The sequence below is a fragment of the Aaosphaeria arxii genome, assembly GCF_010015735.1.
Source record: "Aaosphaeria arxii CBS 175.79 unplaced genomic scaffold BU24scaffold_4, whole genome shotgun sequence".
NCBI classification, from domain to species: Eukaryota; Fungi; Ascomycota; class Dothideomycetes; order Pleosporales; genus Aaosphaeria; species Aaosphaeria arxii.
In genome coordinates, this window is record NW_022983477.1 from 1243248 (window position 1) to 1265794 (window position 22547).

At 51.7% G+C, this 22547-nt stretch overlaps 9 protein-coding genes across 9 annotated transcripts; 6 read left to right on the forward strand and 3 right to left on the reverse strand.

The window, feature by feature from the left end:
* The first annotated feature begins 1198 nt into the window (after nt 1-1198).
* BU24DRAFT_182793 (high osmolarity signaling protein sho1) lies at nt 1199-2948 on the forward strand. The gene is made up of 4 exons (XM_033521637.1): nt 1199-1767; nt 1834-1989; nt 2067-2189; nt 2268-2948. Exons 1-4 carry the CDS (start codon nt 1630-1632, stop codon nt 2799-2801), a joined length of 951 nt encoding a protein of 316 aa, XP_033383989.1. The 5' UTR covers nt 1199-1629; the 3' UTR covers nt 2802-2948.
* Nucleotides 2949-4126: 1178 nt separating this feature from the next.
* Nucleotides 4127-5340, forward strand: BU24DRAFT_491869 (transmembrane BAX inhibitor motif-containing protein-like protein 4; the record flags this gene model as incomplete). Its single annotated transcript, XM_033533849.1, has 2 exons — nt 4127-4353; nt 4425-5340. 2 exons carry the CDS (start codon nt 4127-4129, stop codon nt 5017-5019), a joined length of 822 nt encoding a protein of 273 aa, XP_033383990.1. The 3' UTR covers nt 5020-5340.
* Nucleotides 5341-7059: 1719 nt separating this feature from the next.
* Nucleotides 7060-8950, forward strand: BU24DRAFT_182859 (longevity assurance proteins LAG1/LAC1). The gene is made up of 4 exons (XM_033521638.1): nt 7060-7442; nt 7543-7856; nt 7913-8200; nt 8253-8950. The coding sequence occupies exons 1-4, from the start codon at nt 7256-7258 to the stop codon at nt 8913-8915; spliced, it is 1452 nt and encodes a 483-aa protein (XP_033383991.1). The 5' UTR covers nt 7060-7255; the 3' UTR covers nt 8916-8950.
* Nucleotides 8951-9467: 517 nt separating this feature from the next.
* BU24DRAFT_369538 (methylmalonyl-CoA carboxyltransferase 12S subunit) lies at nt 9468-11491 on the forward strand. The gene is made up of 2 exons (XM_033524401.1): nt 9468-11025; nt 11110-11491. Exons 1-2 carry the CDS (start codon nt 9584-9586, stop codon nt 11399-11401), a joined length of 1734 nt encoding a protein of 577 aa, XP_033383992.1. The 5' UTR covers nt 9468-9583; the 3' UTR covers nt 11402-11491.
* Nucleotides 11492-11769: 278 nt separating this feature from the next.
* On the reverse strand, nt 11770-13710 carry BU24DRAFT_182897 (glycoside hydrolase family 76 protein). The gene is made up of 3 exons (XM_033521639.1): nt 13144-13710; nt 12520-12996; nt 11770-12437 (listed from the first exon to the last, which is right to left on the reverse strand). The coding sequence occupies exons 1-3, from the start codon at nt 13345-13347 to the stop codon at nt 11868-11870; spliced, it is 1251 nt and encodes a 416-aa protein (XP_033383993.1). The 5' UTR covers nt 13348-13710; the 3' UTR covers nt 11770-11867.
* Nucleotides 13711-14860: 1150 nt separating this feature from the next.
* Nucleotides 14861-16646, reverse strand: BU24DRAFT_390944 (isovaleryl-CoA dehydrogenase mitochondrial precursor). The gene is made up of 3 exons (XM_033525092.1): nt 16367-16646; nt 15887-16305; nt 14861-15820 (listed from the first exon to the last, which is right to left on the reverse strand). Exons 1-3 carry the CDS (start codon nt 16542-16544, stop codon nt 15128-15130), a joined length of 1290 nt encoding a protein of 429 aa, XP_033383994.1. The 5' UTR covers nt 16545-16646; the 3' UTR covers nt 14861-15127.
* A 20-nt stretch (nt 16647-16666) lies between these two features.
* Nucleotides 16667-17576, reverse strand: BU24DRAFT_421959 (4-carboxymuconolactone decarboxylase-like protein). The gene has a single exon (XM_033527855.1). The coding sequence runs from the start codon at nt 17448-17450 to the stop codon at nt 16860-16862; it is 591 nt and encodes a 196-aa protein (XP_033383995.1). The 5' UTR covers nt 17451-17576; the 3' UTR covers nt 16667-16859.
* Nucleotides 17577-18138: 562 nt separating this feature from the next.
* On the forward strand, nt 18139-19676 carry BU24DRAFT_421960 (3-carboxy-cis,cis-mucoante lactonizing enzyme). Its single transcript, XM_033527856.1, has 4 exons — nt 18139-18496; nt 18551-18659; nt 18715-19185; nt 19242-19676. Exons 1-4 carry the CDS (start codon nt 18353-18355, stop codon nt 19595-19597), a joined length of 1080 nt encoding a protein of 359 aa, XP_033383996.1. The 5' UTR covers nt 18139-18352; the 3' UTR covers nt 19598-19676.
* Nucleotides 19677-20002: 326 nt separating this feature from the next.
* Nucleotides 20003-22296, forward strand: BU24DRAFT_421961 (alpha/beta-hydrolase). The gene has a single exon (XM_033527857.1). The coding sequence runs from the start codon at nt 20262-20264 to the stop codon at nt 21936-21938; it is 1677 nt and encodes a 558-aa protein (XP_033383997.1). The 5' UTR covers nt 20003-20261; the 3' UTR covers nt 21939-22296.
* Nucleotides 22297-22547: the final 251 nt, after the last annotated feature.

A 22547-nucleotide genomic window follows, 5' to 3' on the forward strand; every position in this document is an offset into this window, starting at 1 on the left:
TGCACAGTAGACAACTCGTAGATACAAGCAGATACATAATTAATGTTACCAAGCAAACACCCATACTCACGGGCTAGGGCAAGGCATGGTATTTCCATGGCATGCATTGGGATAGACACACGAACAGGAGGCCACAGGGCGAATCACAAACGCCATCTCGTGCAGCTTTTCCCTCCTCTCGTTGATTGTCCATATGCGTGCTGTCCTTCGGCGACAGTTTAGCCGTGGCAGTTGTCAATGACAGTATGCATTACTATTACACACTACACAGTAGGTGTGTATGTATCTGTTCCTATTGGGGAAATAAGAATTGAATGGACTCGGCTTTCAGTCCCTGTCCACATCCCCTGTAGTGCCCGGCCTCTGTGTGCGTGTGCCTGTTCGTGAATGTTGCTGTTGATGGATGGTATTGTTTGAAGCCCATCACCATCATGATCATCATAGTTGTCTTGTAGCAGTCCTTCATTGCTCCTGTGATGCTTCTTGTACCTGTAGTAAGTTTGTACAGCCTCTTCCTTCTTCCTTTCGGTGATATCATACCCGTTGGTAGTAATAAGAACCATTGAACCTCCCTTCGTGTCCGTATACTGTGGTCCCATCTAGACACATGGACAGCCAGCAACGTAACAACAGCCAATCTCGGATGTCGGCGGTGCAAATTGTTCGCTTCATTCACTCTTTCTAACGTCCGTTCATTCATTCACATCATCAACCATCGATTCATCTCAGAAAACTACGACTTCAGAGTACCAACAACTCGTATTCCGTACCTTCAACTATTACTTCTTCTCCCTCCCTGTTCATACATGTACGTACAGTAGCGAGTGGCTAAGGATTCTGTAGCGCAAGCCACGGCTGACGTTCATCCATTTTAGAGTCGCCGGTGCCAGCAGTGCCATTGCCAATATCCCCGGTCCAAGCCAACAAGCCTGGCCAATCGATCGCGTCCCCGAAGCCAAAGTGAAACGGTTAGGGGAGTCTGTCGTGCCTTTTCGTGCCTGTTCCCTTCCAAGCTCCCACCCATCCCCTCCTCCCACAGGGCCCAATCCACCACCCAATTCTCGCTCCCGTTACTTCGTACCACTAATCAATCAATCGCTCACCCACCACTCACTCTCTCACTTGGTCTCTGCCCATTCGCCTCTCTCCTACTCTCCTGCTACTACCAAAAACCCGCCGCCGCCTCAAACCCGACACTCACACATCCACCACTCACTCACTCTCCGCCTCTACACCTTCGACACTTGCAGCCGCCGTCTCGTCGCAGTACCCTCAAGAGTTCCATAACCTCTGGTTCCTGGCGCTCCTGATCGTTTGACTGCCCACATCTGCATCTGCGTCTCCCTCCACCTACACCAGAGCCGATCCACCGCTTCTGACCTTCGCAACCGTTCGTCTTCCCTTTCTACGTCTCCGGCCAGACACCAACCCTCCACTCTCCCTCGAACCTCGACGCTTTCTCCTACTATTCAGCATCTCTCGCTGCGCGACTGACGCCTGCTCACCATCTCGAGTCGGCCTTTCGAACTTTCGAACCGACACCACGTTCCTTTATATCACCTACGCGCCCTCGATCAACTCTCCCAGTTACTACCTTAATACTTCGCGCGATCTATTGTATCGCCTCATATGCCCCCCTACGGCTCTCTAGGCTCACCGTCCTTGCGCAAAATGGAGAACGGAAACACTTACGGGTCGCGCGCCAGCTTCGATCCGGGACGCATCATCGGCGACCCATTCTCATTAGCGACCATATCTATTGGCATGGTCAGTACCTGATCTCACGAGGCTCGTGTGGTCTGGCGAGGCTGAGGGGCTAACATCATGTAACAGCTTGCTTGGATTATCGCCTTTGTCGGCTCCATCATTTCGGATATCCAGGGAAAGTTCCCCAACTATGCATGGTGGACGATTGTTTACATGCTCTTCTGCATTCTCGGCGTCACCGTCACCGTCGCTTCGGATGCTGAGCGAACATATCACGTTGCTGTAAGTGAACGTCCAGCCAATATTGGGCCGCTAGTGCGCGTGCGCACCCATGGGACGCACCTGCTCATTCTATCTAGATTACCAGCTTCCTTGCCGCTGGCCTCGTGTTCACCACATCGTCGGTCAACTCGCTCGTCTACTCCGCCAATGCCGCCTTTGAGGCCGCCGCTGCGGGCTTCATCCTGCTGTCCATGATTGCCGTACGTTTACTTCAACACACGATCCCTTGGATCCGAACCTTCTACGTATTCCATTCGGCATGCTGACTTGAATTTCAGATTGTATGGATTTTCTACTATGGATCGCAGCCGCAAGCTGGCCCTCGCCAATTCGTGGATTCCTACGCCCTCCACAAGGAGCACCCAGGATCACGAAGCTCGCGCCAGATGTCTAACAACTACGGTGCTCAACCCGCCTCAATCACCCCCAACCAGGCTCCTCAGATGTATACATCTGCACAACTGAACGGATTTGAGACGTCTTCTCCTGTTTCTGGTTATCCCGGTGGCCCTGCTGGCGCTATGGATGCAAGGAACTCTTCCCAGCCTCGTTTCGGCGGCATGGGCGGTGTCCCCCAGAGTCAAACACCCACCAACGGTATGGAGGAGCCACAACAAGAAGCCCCAGTCGAGTACCCGTACCGCGCGAAGGCCATCTACAGCTACGAGGCCAACCCCGATGACGCAAACGAGATCAGCTTCCAGAAGCACGATATCCTCGAGGTGTCCGATGTCAGTGGGCGATGGTGGCAGGCCAAGAAGCCTAATGGCGAGACTGGTATCGCACCAAGCAATTACCTCATCTTGTTGTAGTGCGAAGGCTGGATCTTCCTGTCACGACTTCGTCGACGAATCTCCTTTTGTCCATCGCCCTTCCATTCTACACACTGCCCGGCTGGGGTAATAGCCCCGGCCAGCCAGCCTTTCCTTTAGGGGGTGTTGTTTGCTGAACATTGGACCCCGCACGATACCCGGTCTGCCATACATAATTTTAAATCCTACTGATCAAGCCGTTGCTCGGCAATTACCTTCCTTTCAACCCCATCCTCCACTCGATTCCTTTCCTGGCTACGTGTCACAACATATTTCGACCTCCATGTCGGATGTTACTTCGTCAGCTTTGTCCCGAGTGTTTGGCTATTCTCATGTATTCTATACGGTTTGGGTCTTTTTTTTTGTGTGGCGTTTTTGTATTTTCCTTCCTTTCTTCCCCACCAAGCTTGATTGGATTTCCCTATGTCAGTTTGTTGGGGCAGTATTATGTATGTGGTAGTCGTAGTGAACATCCCTGTTCTTGGAATCTCACATATCGCTCGGATTGGAACAGTCACTGTTCGTCGTCCCCGGTCACCGTGGCGAGGAGCTTTCTGGTCTTCTTCGTCTTCTGTGAGAATGAATGAATCGGAGAAAGAATGCATGGAAAGAAATAGTCGAGTTCTTTATTGAGAAGTGTGCGGTGGAATACATAGGACGAAACGGCGGTAGATGAGACAAAAATTCAATTGCAAAGTATGAGAAATTCTAATGAAATGATATTCAGAATCGAATAGCTCCGAACTATGCTAGTTTTCGTTACGTGATACCTCGTATACAGACTGCGGTAGGATTATGGGATTCGGGATGGAAGGACGAAGGTGATGCTGGCCAGCTTGTATGTTTGCCTGACGTCACAGATGAACACATGTTACTTCAAACATCTGTATGAGTGATTATGGGAGGATGAAGGGCAACGCAATCCTCTTTTGAAGGAAACAGTCAATGAAATTCATTGTCAGACCATTATGATAAGAGGATTAAAAGACGCGTCGAAAGAGGTGTGGTAATTGGGGTTAGAAGGCAGATCATGGCGTTTGGACGAATAAGTAGATTTGTGATAAGTTTGATAGTGCAAAAATTCGAATCGAAAGTGAAGAGAACAATGTTGACGATCCATTCAGACATCAAACTGTCATGATGAATGTCGATGCACGTGATAGCGCCAAGCGTGGTCGCATATGTCAGCCTAACCAATGCGCGTCATTCAACCACGGGCCTGTGACCTCCACCATTGCTTCAACAACCCCACAGCAGTTCGTCGATCGCACAGAACTCTTCTCACTGTTCATCGCAAACCACCGACATTCGCGAAAAAAAAGACCATGGCGGGTCCCAAGTACCAGCGCGTCCCCGATCACGACGAAGAGGCGAGCTACAGCCAGCCGCCACCGAGCTATGATGCCGAAGCATCTACACAGGCAGCTTTGTTGGGAGGTGTTCCCAGGAGCGAAGACGACAATATCCCCGATGACTTCAAGTTTGGAGGTGTTGTGAGCGAGGCTACACTGGATATTCGCATGGCGTTTATCCGCAAGGTCTATGCTATTCTGTAAGTATATACATGATCTATCTGAAGTCCGGCTTGGAGGTCTCAATGTTGGTATAATAACTTGCTCGTAGGACTGTACAGCTCCTCGCCACCGCGCTCCTCAGCGGTATCTCTATGGCGAGTCCTTCATACAGGACTTGGATTCAGAATAACCCATGGGCGATGTGGACCTCTCTGATCGGCTCTTTCGTATTCCTCGGCCTCACGTTCTGGAAGCGCAAATCGTATCCCACCAACCTGCTCTTCCTCGCCGGGTTCACAGCCATGGAAGCCTACTCCATCTCCATCATCGTGTCCTTCACCGAGAGCAAGATCGTCCTGGAAGCCGTCATCCTCACCTTCGGCATCTTCGTTGCGCTGAGCCTGTTCGCCTGCCAGTCCAAGTACGACTTCACGCACTGGGCGCCATATCTATTCGGCGGAGTCTGGGTACTGATTCTGTTCGGATTTATGTACGCCTTCTTCCCTTACAACAGCAAGGTCGAGCTTGGGTACGGCGTCGTTGCTGCGCTCATCTTCAGCGGTTACATCTTGGTGGACACACAGATGATCATGCGCCACTACCATGTCGAGGAGGAGATTGCAGCGGCCATTTCCTTGTACTTGGACATCATCAACCTCTTCCTTGCTATTCTGCGCATCTTGAACTCCCAAAATCAGAATTAGATTGCTTGAAGTCAAGCGGGAGAAATGCTTCGGTCAGCTAAGCACCACCATTGTTCATTGGACAATCCATGGGACTATCTAAGACGCAGAAATCAAAAGGTGCGATGCAAATTCGGGAATGGATAGATGTGTGGATGGCTGGATCGCATGGATAGGAGGACAAGGGAAAGGACCTTGAATCACACTCTGCCTTACAATAGGGTAGATTATTGGAGTTGTGGGATTTTGGGATCATTACAATAGGCGCAATGCAGCATGCTTTTCTTTTGTCTGACACTGATTCTTTTGGAGAGAAAGGGTTATGGAGCATGGTGAGAGGAGTCGTAATAAGTGGAGAAATGGAGACTATTCCTACTCTGAACCATGTCCGTCCGTGTGTCTAGCTGCAAATCACAATAACGTCCAATCTACTCGCAACATCTACAAGTACATCTACAAGCGACCGTCCATAGAGTATTGAAACAACTGATTGCCTATGCAGTATGACTACGGCTAAGTACTTCAGGTAATATATATACCTCTAGGAATTCGTAATTAATGAGCTACCCGTCATACTCGTGTGTAAATCATGGGCGCTTCATCTATCAGATCTCTCCTGATCATCGCGGGGTATCTAGCACATTGTCCCCCTCTTCCCCCCTAATTGAGAAAAGGGTGGAGAATAGGCGAAGTTGACCAGAGCGCCAGAGTCGCATTAGCACATGGGAGGAATGATTGGCCAGAACTGCGGAGGATGGACGAGTATGGGTGGGAAAGAATATCAACTTTCAAGGATATCATTCTCATAGTTGCGGAGTATGCAGGTAGTCTTGACTCTTCCTACAATACTCCGTACCCCTAACTATTACTCTTACAAAGTATTTCTCTTTACGACTATGTAGAGTCTACAGTCTCTACTACTTGTACTTATCATTCAACCACATCTTTCTTCCGAATCGACCTGTAGCTGCTCGTACCATACTCGTATTGAAATTCAAGGGTTCAACAATCCTCGATCAACAATTCTGCACCACCACCGCTAGATGGCTACAAGTAGTAGATAGGCACGGTAGATGCAACGAGTGTTACTTGGCGAGGGAATCGACGGCGCATCATTCGTTTCTTTCCGCCTGTTCTGGGTCTCCACCCGACCTGAACATGACTTGGTCCCTTTTTTTCTTTTCCCTTGTCAACATTGGGATCCCTTTTCCCTTTCCCTTTCCCTTCTCCTTGTAAATAGCAAATAGTTGCCGTAGTGTTAATAACAACAATGCTCCGTAGACAGATCACATCTACGGTCCATCCCATTTGCCCCCAATTTCCCCCCATCCCATCCCATCATCACTCTCGCCCGCCCAGACCAAGTCTATCGTTACGGAGAGTAGCAAATACAAAACCTCCTCTGGGTGCCCTTCCCTTCGATACCTTCCCCTCCCCTCCCCTTCCCACCCCCCTCTCAACATATTGTCTTGCTTGTTGTTTCCTCTTTTCTTGCATTTCCCTGCTGCCATCCATCCTCGCGTCCTGTCGCGCTTGCATACGTACTCCGTACTCCGTACATACATAGGCACCTACATACGTTAACGGTCAATCTGTACTTCGCGTGTCCAACGTTCTTCTCGAGCTTGCGTTACTTGGAAAAGCGGAACTGACCTGACCTGTCCTGTCCCTTGTACGAGTTCAGTTCACCCACCCGTGCGCTAGCAATCCCTCTACCACACAGGAAAAAGCTACCAGAGCCACTACCCACCACCACCACCGCCAACATCCACATCTCCTCAATCACAAAAGCTGCAATTGGCCCCCGTCCATACATAACAGTTTGCAAACTGCACCTGCGTCTGCGTCTGCTTTTCACCCTCATCCTTTCGTTCTAGTCATTTCAGATACCCAAATGCCGCCATCGTAGACTTGCTCTTCACACCGCCTTTGCTTCGCCAAAGAAGAACCCTCGTTGCGACGATCTCGCCCTGACGCCCCCCTCCCCTTAACGACGCGCGGAACGACATAACCAGAACAGAACGCACTTTTTCTGGCCTGCAACCTCCGCAGCAGCTGCCCACATCACTTACACTTCACCACGAGTGTCAAGTACGTCCATTGCTGCGCAATCGCCATTTCAATTGTTCGCACACCGCCCTGGTCTTGAAACACCCCCGCGAAAACCATCCCCACATACAACAACGGCTTTCCTTCCTATGACCACCAGCGTAACAGTATAAATTCGCCCACAGACTCTACTCGCGCAATCCATATCATGTCAACAAAAGTGGCGTATGTCCCCAATGGGCAGGTTCGATCCTCCGACCATGCAATCGAAACGCAAACAATCGAGACGAGGGAATTTGTCGCCCGTACAAACAGCCCGTTGAGGAGGACCAAAAAGGTGGAAAAGGAGAGCTTGAGTGGAAGCCTTTGCGCTCTCATTTGCAACCATCAGATTGGTATGTCATATTCTCATGCTTGAGAATCAATTCATGCTGCGGTTATGCCGTGTTTGCAGCAGAATTTACACAAAAGGAAAATTGCTAACAAAAGCTCCAGGTATCGCCATCAACCTCGTTCTCCTCCTCTTTCTTACCCACACATTCTTCCCCAGAGCCAGGCGGCGCACCTCCAAGTTCTTCCACCTGTCCTACTACAACCCCGATACTGAGATGTACGGATGCGGTACCGACGATATCTATCTCGTGGCGCTCTGGGTCGTGATCTTGACGGGAATGCGAGCAGTTGTCATGGATTACTTCCTAGACCCGCTTGCCCGTGCAGCAGGTGTCAAAACGAAGAAGGGCCTGGCTCGTTTCAAGGAGCAGGGTTGGTTGATTGTTTACTACACGGGATCGTGGACCCTGGGAATGGTACGTACAACGAGCACATTGAGGACGAAGATCAAGTCGTTAACATGCTCATTTAGTATATCATGTACCACTCCGAATTCTGGATGAACCTCACAGGAATGTGGGAAGGGTGGCCGCACCGGGAGATTGACGGTTTGTTCAAATGGTACTACCTCGTCCAATGGGCGTCGTACCTCCAGCAGAACCTGAGCGTCAACATTGAGGAGAAGCGCAAGGATTACGCACAAATGTTCACCCACCACATCTTCACTTGCGCTTTGATCGCCCTGAGCTATGGCTATTACCATATGCGAGTTGGCACGGTCATCTTATGCATTATGGACTTTGTGGATATTATTTTGCCAGTGAGTGGACTTTCTTAACTATGTTCACAGACTCGGTACTGACATTTTGTAGACTGCTAAGCTCCTCAAGTACTCGGGATACAGCACTGCTTGCGACGCTGCTTTTGGGCTGTTCGTCGTGGCCTGGTTCATCACTCGTCACGTTTTCTTCATGATGGTCTGCTGGTCCATCTATGCACATGCTCCCACCGCAATGGCCCCTGGATGCTACCTAGCCGATGGCTCTGTCGTACCCATGAGCTCTACGGCGCAATTCGAGGCTCTCGGAGGCAACGACATTTGGGGCAACATCCTCAAGGCATACACGGACCGAAATGGCACAATCTGCTGGAACCCGACGATGCGATACAACTTTCTGGGTCTTCTCCTCTCGTTGCAAGCGCTGCTTCTTCTATGGTTTGCCATGATCATCAAGGTGGTCTGGCGTGTGGTTAGCGGCAAGGGTGCCGATGACGTTCGTTCTGACGATGAGGGCGAAGACGAGGAGCTCAGCGTAGAGGAGGAGCTCAAGGCCGGTGGACCAGACTGGGCACCGGTCGAACAGGACGTTGGCGTTGAGGCCCTCAATCTCTCACGCAAGGGTAACAATGGAGTTAGGAACTACAGGCGCGCCTCGAATCGTAGCAGCGGGAGCAGGGCTTCCGGCATCAGCATTCCGGGACACGGTGACAGGAAGGAGTTGCTTGGGCGCATCGGTTGCGATAAGCCAACCTGAGGCTGGCCCGTCTTATTATTCCTTTCTCTCTGCGCATTTTGCGCCGGTTTGCTTGTTCTCTCATGGCGTTTTATCTGCTCGTTGCAAAAGTAATGGTGCTTCTAAGGATGGGTTCTATAGTGTGCACCCATCTCCTCATACATACCCTAGATGATAGATCTTTATCTCTATGATTATCATTAACCAACCGATCTGGTGCAAAGACAACTTGTGATAGTGATGTTGTTGCATCTACTGTGGCTCGACTGCAGTTCAATCGATACATGAAGGGGATGGTTCGTTTTCTCTTTGACAATGTGGCGTCATACTGCCTTCGACTGTAGCTATGATCATTGCACCAGAGCAAGAAAGAATTTTAGCATCATATCGTATTTCCCGCTGTGCCGTGCTGCATGTCAGGCTATTGCTGGAATTTGGAGGCTCAAAAGCGTCTGCTGGACCGACGTACCTAGGTAAAGTCTCATTTGGGTTTGGCGTCCTTCCCCACAAACCCCGGCTGCGGCGGCTTACATCGGTTCAGGTACCTGGGAATGTTACTTCCAACATCCGCAACAACGACTCCAGGTCATTTTTACGAGAACCTATCTGCACACTGCACTTTGCGCTCTTTTGGCTCTTCCTGGCCTCAAGCACTCCTCCTCTGATCTAATTGTGCAAAGATCACAATCATGCCTCCCATGGCACCCTCTCGAGAAGCTCTCACGCTCCTCCGCCATGCCATCCGCCCCGCACTCCGCACGCGTCGAACCGCACCTCTCCTCCGTCACCAGCAGCAGCTCCAGCTCCACCGGGGCATAGCAACCTTCACGCACTCGCACCATGCCAAAGCGGTGTCCACGATCCCCACCTCCGTGGACCCAAGCTCCGCCGAATTCCAGGAGAACAAGGCGCAAATGGACGACGCCATGACCCGACTCACAGACCTACACACCAAGATCTCGCAGGGCGGGCCCCAGAAGGCGAGGGACAAGCACGTACAGCGCGGCAAGATGCTGGTGCGCGACCGCATCACCGCGCTCGTGGACCCGGGAACTACCTTCCTCGAGCTCTCGCAGCTCGCCGGGTACAATGTGTACGAGGGGGAAGACGTGCCCGCGGGCGGCATCGTGACGGGCATTGGCTCCGTGTCTGGCGTCACTTGCGTCATTGTTGCCAACGACAGCACCGTGAAGGGCGGGACCTACTACCCGATCACTGTGAAGAAGCACTTGCGTGCGCAGGCGATTGCGCTCGAGAACCGTCTGCCATGCTTGTACTTGGTTGACTCCGGGGGTGCCAACTTGCCGCACCAGGCTGATGTGTTTCCGGATAAGGAGCATTTCGGACGTATCTTCTACAACCAGGCGCGCATGAGCGCTGCTGGGATCCCGCAGATCAGCGTGGTGATGGGACCTTGCACTGCTGGCGGCGCGTACGTGCCGAGCATGTGCGATGAGAGCATCATTGTCGAGAACCAGGGCACTGTTTTCCTTGCTGGCCCTCCGCTCGTGAAGGCGGCTACCGGAGAGGTTGTCTCTGCGGAGGATCTGGGTGGTGGTAGATTGCACACTGAGATTTCTGGCGTCACTGACTACTTGGCTGTGGATGATGCTCACGCTTTGGTGCTCGCCAGACGCAGCGTAGCGAACTTGAACTGGCACCGCAATGCACCCGCCCCGGCGGAGGTAGCCTACGAAGAGCCTCTCTATGACCCTGCCGAGTTGGACGGCATCGTGGGTACATCCCTCCGACGCCAGATCCCCGCCCACGAGATCATCGCGCGCATCGTCGACGGCTCCTCGTTCGCGGAATTCAAGCCCTCGTACGGCACGACGCTGGTGACCGGGTTCGCGAAGATCTACGGCCAGCCCGTCGGCATCGTCGCGAACAACGGCATCCTGTTCTCCGAGTCGTCGCTCAAGGGCGCCCACTTCGTCCAGCTCTGCGGCAAGCGCCAGATCCCGCTCGTCTTCCTGCAGAACATCAGCGGGTTCATGGTCGGCGCCGACGCCGAGAAGGGCGGCATCGCGAAGAACGGCGCGAAGCTCGTCACCGCCGTCAGCTGCGTCGACGTGCCCAAGTTCACCGTCGTTGTTGGAAGCTCGGCTGGTGCTGGTAACTACGGCATGTGGTAAGTGATCCCCCTTTCAAATGCAAGAATACGAGTACACCGAGTATAAATAAAAAGGAAAAACGAGACTAACAATCCCACCAGCGGCCGCGCCTACTCCCCCCGCCTCCTCTTCACCTGGCCCAACGCGAAGACGTCCGTCATGGGCGCCGAGCAACTCTCCTCCGTCATGGAAGCCGTGGGCCGACAGGCGGACCCGGAGCTCAAGGCGCGGATCGAGCGCGAGAGCGAGGCGACGTTCGGGTCCGCCAGGCTGTGGGACGACGGCATCATTCCCCCTTCCCACACGAGGAGGGTGCTGGGACTCGGACTCCGTGCCGCGATGGGCGGACAGAGGGAGGAGAAGGAGACGCAGTATGGTGTGTTTAGGATGTAGAAGAGTCTCAGGGGACGTAGAAGGTATTGAGAAGAAGGGTGTGCATGTTAGGTAATGATATATCATCTATAAAGAAAAGTTAATTCCTCGTCCTTATATGCAAACTCACTCACTCGCTTGTCCATTCTACATTCGTCTCTCGAGACGCCAGGAACATCACTTGAAGAGGCAAAGTTGGTTGAGGAGAAGATGTAGAGAGTCTTCTTTTCTTTCGTCAAGAATCTGCCTCTATTTCCGTTTTTCTTTTGTATGGGACGGCTATTATCCGTGATATCTCTTCCAATATCAACATGTCCCTGTATCTCCCTTTCCTCGCGAAGAGGAGACTTGTGAAGAAAATAAAGAATTGCAGAACGCTATGCAAAGGTAGGTAAGTAAGTATATCATACATCCATGAAAACACCATCGAGATCCCACCACTCCTCTCCTTTCTCTCTCCTCCCACATCCATATATCAAACCACCATTCACTCCAAAACCAACCAATACCCACCCCCGACCACAAACACCACCACCAATATCGTAACAATCGAGGCGCCCGCCTTATCCGCCGTCGTCGCCTTCCTATCGTCCCTAACTGTCGGATCCTCATCGCCCGTCCCCGCGGCGGGATTCCCCTTACTCGTCCCGCCATCATCCTTCGTATACGGCCCTTTAACCTCCCCTATCAAATTCGCCGAAATCACACTCAACGCACTCATCTGCTGGCCCACGCCCCCGTGACCATCGAACCCCTTAACGTACCACTGCATCCCGCACTGGTTCCCCGCGTCGCAGGACTGCGCGGCCGCGACGGCGGAGTGCTGGAGGAGCGGCAGGATCCGGTCGTACGTGAAGGGTGCGAGCTGCGCGCACACGGCGAGCCAGCGCGCAAGGTACGCTTTGAAGGAGGGTTGGTCGATGTTGCATTTGTAGTTGCGCTCGCAGACCTCGGTCATCACGCCTGAGTTGTAGTCGGGAAAGAAGTACGATGTGTGGTTTAGGAAGCCTTCGATTCGAGATTGCCAGAGGGCGGAGCCGTTGGTGTAGTTGTACATCTGGTTGCTTGTAAGCATGGGAGTTTGTTGTGTGTACAAGGGGGGTTGGGTATGGGTGAGGAGGGATGGGGAGAAGACGTACATAAGCCGCACCACCGATCATAATGCCGTAGTTGTAACTCCACTGCGTCTGGTCCGCCGATTGACACCCCTTCAGCACGTCCGTCCCGTCGTACACCTTCCAGTCGCTCGTCATGAGCGGCGACTTCGCCATCCAGTCGAACGCCTTCTCCGCCCACTCGGCGTATGTCGCGTTGCCTGTGTACTTGGCCAACCTCGCGCCCAACTGGAACATGCCTCCGTTCGCGGCTGTGTTCTTGTAATTGTATCCCCCGAGCCATTGGTAGATCTGCCAGCGCAAACCCCCACCGCACACGTCGCCTTCCTCCTCGATCTGGTACCGTCCGATCAGCTGGTTCATGACGGACTGGGCGACCGCGAGCCATCCGGGCTTGTCGTCGGGAGGGTTCGGGAAGTTGAGTTCGACGGCGGACATGACGGAGAAGGCCCAGAAGAGCTGGTCGTCGTTGCCTTCGTCCTTGCTTTGGTTGGCGGGCATCTGGTGGAATTAGTCAGTGTCTTATCTCTACAAGAAACATATGCATATCCAGTGATCCAGTCGTCATGACCTCCAATTAATGAACCAACGTCTTTCCCACCTCCTTCGAACGCATCTAACCCCACTCTACTTTCCAACCACACTTACAAGATTCGCCGAGTCCCCAATCTGATGCAGCAGTCCATCCCTCACCATGTCGTTGTACGTCGAGTCGTTCGTGTAGTACCAGTAGTCGATCAGCTGGCCGAACATGGCCCCCGCCTCCCACCAGTAGTACGGCGGGTACGTCAACAGGCCTGGGATGCCGCTGAGTGGGTGGACGCTGCCGTCGGAGTCGATGGTCGCGTACATGGAGACGAGCTCGCCGGCGACCTTCTTTGCGACATCTCGGACGTTTGCTTTGGGGGGGAAGTGTCAGCGACTTGGACGTGTATGTTATTGACGTTTGATTTTGAAAGAGGGGATGGGGTCGAGGTTTCTTGTCTTTTCTTTCTCTTTTCAGAAGGATGTGGGGAAGGAGAGTTGGGCGCATTTACAAGGCTGTGTGGGATCGAGGTCTAAGGCTGATGCTACGGGTGGTGCGGTCGGATTGCTGCTGAAGATACACAGCGCAGTGAGCAGCTGGGCTGGTAGGGATAACCTCATCTTCGCGTCCACATGTGTTCGTAAAGGTGTATCGAAGAGTTATTCGTGGTTTGCAAAATGGCGTAGGAATTACGATGTTCCCGAGTTTTGGTCTTCAAGTAGTCGCAATATATCTCTTTCTGGGTTGTGAGGTTGGTGAAGGGTGAAGAATTGTATATATGTATGTATGTAGATGGGATGCAGCTACTGAAAGGTACGAGTAGTTTCGTGAAGTAAATCAAGAGGAAACGACAGACCAAGCAACAGTCAAGAGATGTCAAGAGCAAAGACAAGCAAAAGCTTACATCCTCCAGCGGATGTAATGTAAAAGAACGGGACCTAACCGTGCCCCGTAAGACGGGAGGATTTGTCTAACTACCTGAACGGCGAAGGAAAACAAGTGGTTCCTGTCAACCGCACGCGACCCCCTCCACAGTATTGCTGGTATGGTAACTAGCTTTCGGCCCTGTTACGTTGCGTCATCATGGGAGAACTCCCTTCCTTAGGCACCCTGAGGAATGCGCAGGGTAAACCCACAAACTTGAGCTGGCAAGGCGAGTTTCCACGAGTACGTACAGGGACGAGCAGCACTGGTTGTTGTTCGACTCCGGTTGCCATACCTCGTAGAACCGACATTGTACTTAATAATCCCTCGATACAAAAACACTGCCACAATCCCTCATCGATTCGGGATCTCCACCTTACCGAAATGAGACTTATGTTTGCCTTATTCGTCCTTCGACAAGCATCAAATGGCAAATACGGATAAAACGAGTCCTCCATATGGGGCGGCGCTGCCTGAACACGAAGAACCACCCATTATTCCGGATACATCGGCTGGGAGTCCTAGGACTGACAAAATCGGGTCTTCGATCGAGTTGTGGATCAGTCTAACGGGATCGTCACCAGTCAAACGTTGTCGGTCGTTATTCCACAGCGGACGGCCTGACTGGTAGTTTGGTTTTGTTGAAAGAAAGCCTTACGCGTACGTCTTTGCGCGGAAAGGAAGCTACCTGGTTATGTGAAGTGGACGTGACGTCTTGTCTCCAATTGTTGATGTTGATCGTCATCAGAACAGACCTTAGTTGCAATGAATAACTGGGGAAAAGCTTGTGAGGGGATGGGCGTGAGCTTGTTCCTTACACGCCCAGACGCTAAACTCCTCCCTGCTGCTTGTTCTTCTCGTCTGCTGCTGCTGCTTGGACAGGGCCATTACTGAAATATGGTATTATCTCGAGTAAATGAGCAATACACTACGAGGCGTACGCGTATGATCTATGATAGTCTATCTAGGGAGGACGAATATGTGCTCGTAATTATGCTTGCTGGTATCCGGGTGTTCTATTTATATACTTCCGCGGTCCGCTAACTTTCAGCACCTTTGTAGGGCTTCACGACACTGAATAGGGCCAACATCGTATTACTCGTGGCCCATGGAAGGCATTCGATGGACCAGTAATTAGTGGAGCACTGCTAAAAAATGATTCTAATCTACTCGCGTAGGTATCTACCTCCCCTCCGCGTACTCCTTGTTAAAAGCTCGTCCAATGACCATCCTCCTCACTTCGCTCGTACCTGCGCCAATCTCATATAGCTTTGCATCCCGAAGTATCCTTCCAACGGGCACTTCGTTCATATAACCCATACCGCCCATCAGCTGAATTGCATCTAGCGCAGTCTCCGTCGCCCGTTCTGCTGCATACAAGATGGCGCCAGCGCAATCTTGGGTTTTAACGTCTACTGATTCGTGACTCTCATCCACAGCCCTCGCGACCGAGTACGTAAATGCTTGAGACGCGCGGTATTTTGTATACATGTCTGCGAGTTTGCCCTGGACAAGCTGGTTGTGCCCGATGGGTTGGCCAAACTGTTTTCTTGTGTGGACGTAGGGCAAGACCGCGTCCAGCGATGCCTGCATCAAGCCCAATGGTCCAGCACTCAGCACCAGGCGCTCAAGGTCAAGACCCTCCATCAAAACGCGGACACCCTTGTTGACCTGGCCGAGAACGTTTTCTTTGGGAACGAAGACATCCTCAAAGACGAGTTCTCCGGTGTTCGAACCGCGCATACCGAGCTTGTCAAGCTTCTTAGCGCACGAGAATCCCTTGGTGTCTGTGGGAACAATGAATGCCGTGATGCCTTTGCTGGCACCCTGGGGATCGGTTTTGGCATAAACTATTATCGTGTGTGCATCGGGTCCCTGTTCCAATGATTAGCCATTGATCTTCATGTGCATGTGCCCCTCGGCCTGGTGAAAAAATCTTACATTTGTGATCCACATCTTGGTGCCGTTCAATAGATAGCCGCCGTCGACTTCCTTTGCTGTCGTCTTCATGCTGACGACATCACTGCCGGCGGAGTGCTCGCTCATAGCCAATGCGCCTATTTGCTCTCCGCTGATCAAACCAGGCAAATACTTCGCCTTCTGCTCGGCATTTGCATTCAGCATCAATTGATTAACGCATAGTTGTGAGTGCGCGGCATAGGAGAGCGCAATGCTGCCGCTCGCCCTCGATATCTCCTCCATCACTACGCAATGTGCTTGGTATCCCATTGCAAGGCCACCAAAGTCCTCATCGGCCGTTATTCCCAAGAATCCCGCCTCGCCGAATTTCGCCCACATGTCGTTGGGAAATGCGTTCTCCTCGTCGGTTTTCTGTGCAAGGGTCTCTGGGATCTCGCGGCCTACATGCAGCATCGGGGTCAGTGACGTGCCTTATGTATTGCTTCCTTGCTTGGAACTTACGTGTGAATTCCTGGACTCTTTCCCGCAGTTCGTCTAGGTCGCTCTGCGTGGGTGGGACGAAGCCCTTGGGGTGTTTGGTAGACGCATGACGGCGAGCATTGAGGCACAACGGGCGTGGTTGCTGTCTGCACAGCTGACGCACGGTGCGGGAGAGAAGTCGTGGTTGCAGAGAAGCCATGATATTGCAATGTGAGGTAGGAAACAAAAACTTTTCAACAGATACGAAATTCACAAAGTGCGAATTTCTCGTAAGATGTGAACTGAGAGTTGGACAAGATGGAATTCATGCCTCGGCATAGGGTGGGTAGTGTCGGTTGATTCGAGCACGGATGGGGAAGGAGCTTCCCGTTCCAGCTCTGGTGACATCAACAAAGCAATGGTAAAAGCTGGAGTTCCGCTAGTATCCAAAAGAAACAGAAACCACCAAAGATTAAGATCAGGAATGACATAAGGATTTGAAAAGAGAGAAAATTGCGTGATGAATTCTTAATCTTCACAAATCTTTGACAGGCAACATTTCATGTCCATTATTCTCCCCCACATCCAGTGCAACTAGGAATCTGCTAACACAGTTGTACGCCGCAATGGTAGCTGTCAACTCTACCACCTGCTTGTCGCTCAGAATATCTTTAACACCTTGTGAAACCGCCTCATCAACTTGAACGCCCACCGTCATCTGATCCGTATAAGCAAGAACAGCCCATTCCTCATCACTTAACCCGCCGCCTCTGCCTTTCGTGACCTCATCCCCTCTCTTGACCAAAGGCGCCGAGAGAACGGTCTCAAGTCCTTCTTTACTTATTCCGCCCTTCAGTGCCAAAGCCCCGTGGATATTCCATTCATGCACCGCATGGTTGTGTACGGCCACACGCGAGATGGCAAGCTCTTTGAGAGACTCTGGGACGCTGTTCTTCGTCCGGATGGCGCCGATGAATGAGTTCCATCCGTCGGCCACGGCGGGATTGTGCAGGAGTGCGAGGTCGAGAGGGATCAGGGGACGGGGTGCACGTCGAGCGGCGATGCGTTCGTATATAGGTGCATCCTCCGGGTTTTGGGGTTCCTTGGGTGCGTACGGGACACGCATGTTTGTGTGAGAGGTTTTGTGTAGGTGGGCAGAAGAATTGTAGGTCGTCGTGAGGGTTATTCGCCGTAATTGGGAGAGAGATCTAAGATGTCGGAAGTGTAGTAGTAATAGCAGCATCAGTACTGCTGTAGTGGGAGATCGAAGGTTTATTTGCGAGGAACAGTCGGAACCGTTCTCGGTACATGCCTGCACACCTCACCACGATATCGGACAAGTTCCGCACATTGCAGCTTTGCATCTCTCGCCATTTTGGGGAAAATTTTAGCAATTTTGATTCTGTATAGAGGATGGAAGATTTGAAGAGATACATTGTTTCAACCATGATTCTCAGGATCCATGTGAAGGGAGAAGCACAGTGCTTAAATGTCCACTCCAACTTGAAATTGGGAAGGCAATCTTTCTCGGTTGTTTAATTTCTATCAAAATTCAATATGCCCGATACATTAGATTATCATTGCCAATTAACCAGAGGGAAACACATGTAGCTCTTCACTTTTCTCAATCCGCAAAGTTTCAAAGGATTGTTCTTCATGGTCTCCCAATTGAGTGCCGATGTCTGCCCCGCAGCTCGGAACGAGATTGACCAATCAGCGATGATCCATTCCGGATGAATGCTCATCCAGCACTTTTCCGTCTCATGGACGTTGCCCCGCCGTTCGGATTGCATTTCGGGTACCTTTTGTATTGCACTATGCTTGAACTGTACCTGCACTATGTCACCGGAACCCCCATTCATGCTATTTGCTGTTTCCGGGGGCTGCGTGCCAATGCTCCACTACTAGATTTACTTTTCCAAGCCGCCATGGACAGACATGTTTCGCTCATCACTGCTGTCAAACTTTGGACGACACCTCGCAAGACCACGAGTACACACAAACCGGAGACTTGACTTCTTGCCCAGGATGAAACACCATCTTATGATTGGGACCTGGACTCCTCCGGGTGTTATCATTACGGTCGAATTCGATGATGAGGCTCTGACCCTGAAGCTCGTCAAGAAGACCGACATTCCAGAAGACGAGCCAATTTCATGGATGACTTTTGACGTAAGTGCTTTCCGGTAGACTGATCGTTGGTATAGCTAATCATGAATTTCATAGCATCAACGCAAAAACATTTATGGTGCTTCAATGAAGAAATGGTCGAGCCACACTGTCAAGAGCCCGTCTGAGATTGTCCACAGCTCGTCGCATCCCATGGGCGGTCACCGTAAGTGTTCACAAAGTCTCCTAAAACGGGGTTCAGATTTTTGACAACCTTGTAGCAAAAGCAGTAGAAGCAGATACCCGGACTCGCGCCATCTTCGTCCTCGCAGCCAAACAGCCACCATATTGCGTGTACGGCAACCCATTCTACGAGCATGCAGGCTTTGGCAACGTCTTCAGCACGAATCCAGACGGCTCTATCGCCAAAAACATCCAGAACTACGAGTACTGCGAAAAGACCGCCATCCACGGCATGGTATTCGATCCCACCGAAACGTATCTCTACTCTGCAGACATGTGGGCAAACAGGATATGGTGCCACAAGAAGAAAGAGGACGGCACGGTGGACCTTGTGGGATATGTAGACGCGCCAGGCGACCACGATCATCCGCGATGGGTTGAGATGCATCCCAAGGGCAAGTTCCTGTATGCACTGATGGAGAGCGGTAACCGGATATGCGAGTTCGTGATCGACGAGAAGACCAAGTTGCCTGTTTACACGCACAAGGAATACCCGCTCATCCCGCCTGGTAAGATTTCAAATCATGCCCTGATTACTGCAATCACTCACATCATGATCCTATAGATATTCCCAACCCAAAGATGTACCGCTCCGACGTAGTCTTCCTGACACAGTCCTCACAATACCTCTTTGCGACCTCCCGAGCAAATTCATTCGATCTCACGGGCTACATCGCAGCGTTCAAGATCAGCGACTCCGGCGCCATCGAACGACAGATCTGTCTCAACCCTACCCCAACGAGCGGTGGCCATTCAAATGCCGTCAGCCCTTGCCCATGGACAGATGAATGGCTGGCCTTGACGGATGACGAAAAAGGTGGCATCGAGATCTACAGATGGCATAAGGAATACCTCGCACGAGTCGCGAGATTAGAGATCAAAGAGAAGGGATTTGGTATGAACGCGATCTGGTACGACTAGAGGTAGAACATTTCATAGATATCATAGTGTTTATACACGTATTGCTACAAAATTGGTAGTAGTAGAAATGTGTTCCAGGACATGTCAAGTACACCATGCAGAGCAGGTCTCTCAGTCCAATTTGGAGAACAACATGCGCAATTGCCCCAACTCATTTATGATGTGATCATTGAAAGCTATCAAATTATCCTCTCTCCCCTCATTATCTACCCCAATGGACCCCAACCATGATTGAGGCCAATGCCTTTGGGGGAAGATTTGGGGATGCGCTCGCTAGTCCGCCCGCAGTTCCGACCTCGGAAAGATGAGGGGCACCAGTTGCGTTGATTCCGGGCGTGCCCTAGTTAGCTAGCCCCCCTCCGTCATCAGCGTCCCGGCAGATGGAGTCGGAGAAGGTCACATCCACAAGGATCTAAGCTCTTGGATTGCCTTTTCTCCAAAAGCTGTATCCGATTCATTAAACGGAAAACCCATTCTTTTGAGAGTACTAAAAAGAAATCGTGTAGATTTCTTCCTTCCTTCTCTTTCCACGCATACCGTGATTTTTTGTACTTCAATTCGTGGCCTCGATACTTAAGGTATTTCAAGTGCACTCAATCGCTACAGAGCCATTGCATATCCCCCTCATATCCACTGTGACAGCCACACATCCCCATCCGCAATCATGGCGAAGACACCGGGAATCCTGTACGTCACCATGCAACCCAAGGACACGCTCCCCGTGTCCCAATTCCACGACTGGTATAATAACGAACACGGACCCGGACGCCTGCGCCTCTCCTTCTGCCAGAACGGCTTCCGGTACCGCGCAAACGATGCCTCGTTCTCCGCTACGAGGCCCGAATGGATGGCTATCTACGACATCGACGATATGGACTGGCTGACCAAGGACGTGTACACGAAGCTGAGGTTGCCGCCTGTGCAGAGTCAAAGGGAGCGCGACACCATGAAGCAGATCACTGTCGACAGGAAGTTTTACGATCTGTTGGGAGAGTGGAAAGCTAGTGATTTCCCTACATTTGAGGACGTGGAGCAGGAGGGAGAGGGCAATGTTTTGGTGTCTGTGAGGTTAACGCTGCATGATGGTGACGAGAAGGAGGAGGAGCTCAGGAAGTGGTATGAGGAGGAGCACGTGCCGCTACTTCAAAAGGTGCCCGGGTGGAGGAGGACGAGGAGATTTGTGACGAGTTATCTGGACCTGAAGGAGGGGAAGGCGAAGGAGTTTATGGCTCTGCACGAATATGCCCCGAAGAATGGGTTGGGTGGAGAGGAGTTCAAGACCGCGACCAGCACGCCGTGGAATAACGAAATGTACAAGAGTGTTATCAAGGAGAAGGCCAGGAGGACCTACGATCTATACTATACATTCGGACCTGCGCCACGGGACTTGCAGAGCTTGTCGGAGCCAGAGACGAATCCTGCGGAGAGCACTGATGCATTGACGAAGACTACCCCAGCGTCGAAATCTAGCACGTCTTATCCGACCATCGCAAGCTTCATCACGACAAAAGATGGCGTACAGCTTCCTTACGAGCTCACCGGGTCTTCCGATCCCAACGCACCAGCACTTGTCCTCGTCAACTCCATTCTTGTAGACTACGGCATCTGGGACGACTTCATCCCCGCATTCCTCAAAGCCACACAGAACAAGTACAGAATCATTCGCTACAATACTCGTGGACGATCGAGTCTCCCTGACTCCTCAAACTCCTCGATCACGGTCGACACTCTAGCACAGGACGTCATCACCATCCTCGACGCCCTCCGCATCAAGCAGGCTTCTGTGGCCGGTGTCTCCCTCGGAGGCGCTACATCTCTAAAGACGGCTCTCGCCTACCCATCTCGCATCACATCCTTCATCGCCTGCGACACCAACTCCCTCGCTCCCCCAGGAAACCCAAAGGCGTGGCAAGAGCGTATCGAGGTCGCGGAGAAGGAGGGCTTGAAGTCGTCCGCCACCGGTGAACCCATTGTCGGCCAGGAGCTCGCCGAAGTCACCGTGCGCCGATGGTTCGTCAAGGAGTCCTACGACGACGCTTCATTGCAGGGAAAGATCGAGACCACGAAGCAAATGGTCGCGAACAACAGCCTCGACGGCTTCAGGAAGAGCGTTAAGGCGCTGTACCAGTACGACTTCCGGGCCGAGATGAAGGAGTACAAGGGTAAAGGTGCATTCTTGGTCGGCGCTGGCGACGGCGTGTTACCAAAGACTATGAAGGATATGGCGGATGGTTTGGGTGCCGGCGCGAAGCTGCAGGTCATCGAGGGTGCTGGCCATTTGCCTATGGTCGAGCGCCCGCAAGAGGTCGCCGAGTTTTTTGCGTCGTTTTTCGGGGCGTGATTTGATGACCCATATTCTTTTATGACGCGTGCTGGATTCAAATTAGAGAAGATTTCTCCCTAGACCTACGAGTATGAACGATATGTTTGCGACTGGCTTCGGCCGAGGAAGTATGAACAAGATGTCGATGAAGGTTAGCGTGAAGCAAGCGGTGTTATCGGTGATTCGAAAAGTCCGTCAAGAATTCAGTAATGCATGAGTAGCTGCGACGAAAACTACTCGTAGCCATCATATTTCTACGACGCCGCTGCCGGAGCTGCTGTGCAAGTACACAAACGTGCCCAGTAACATGCAGTGCGAGCAAGTCAGATATAGGTGACTCGACAACGTAACGATGGTAGGTGTACTTGGATATGACCTTGGGTTGTAGCAGGCGTGAATGGGTTTATATAGAGACTCATGATGGCGATGCTTCTCTTTCTATCAAACACGATAAAGACATTTTTTTTTCTACGGAAACCAGGTTGAGTTCAACTTATTAGGTGCAGGTAGATGGAGCATCCGAAAACACAACCCGTGGAATTCGATGCAGAGTCGGTAAACCCAATCAGGTTACCCTTTCCCGCACTATGCTCTTTTTACCGAGGCAGTTGAACCAGCGCGTACCTT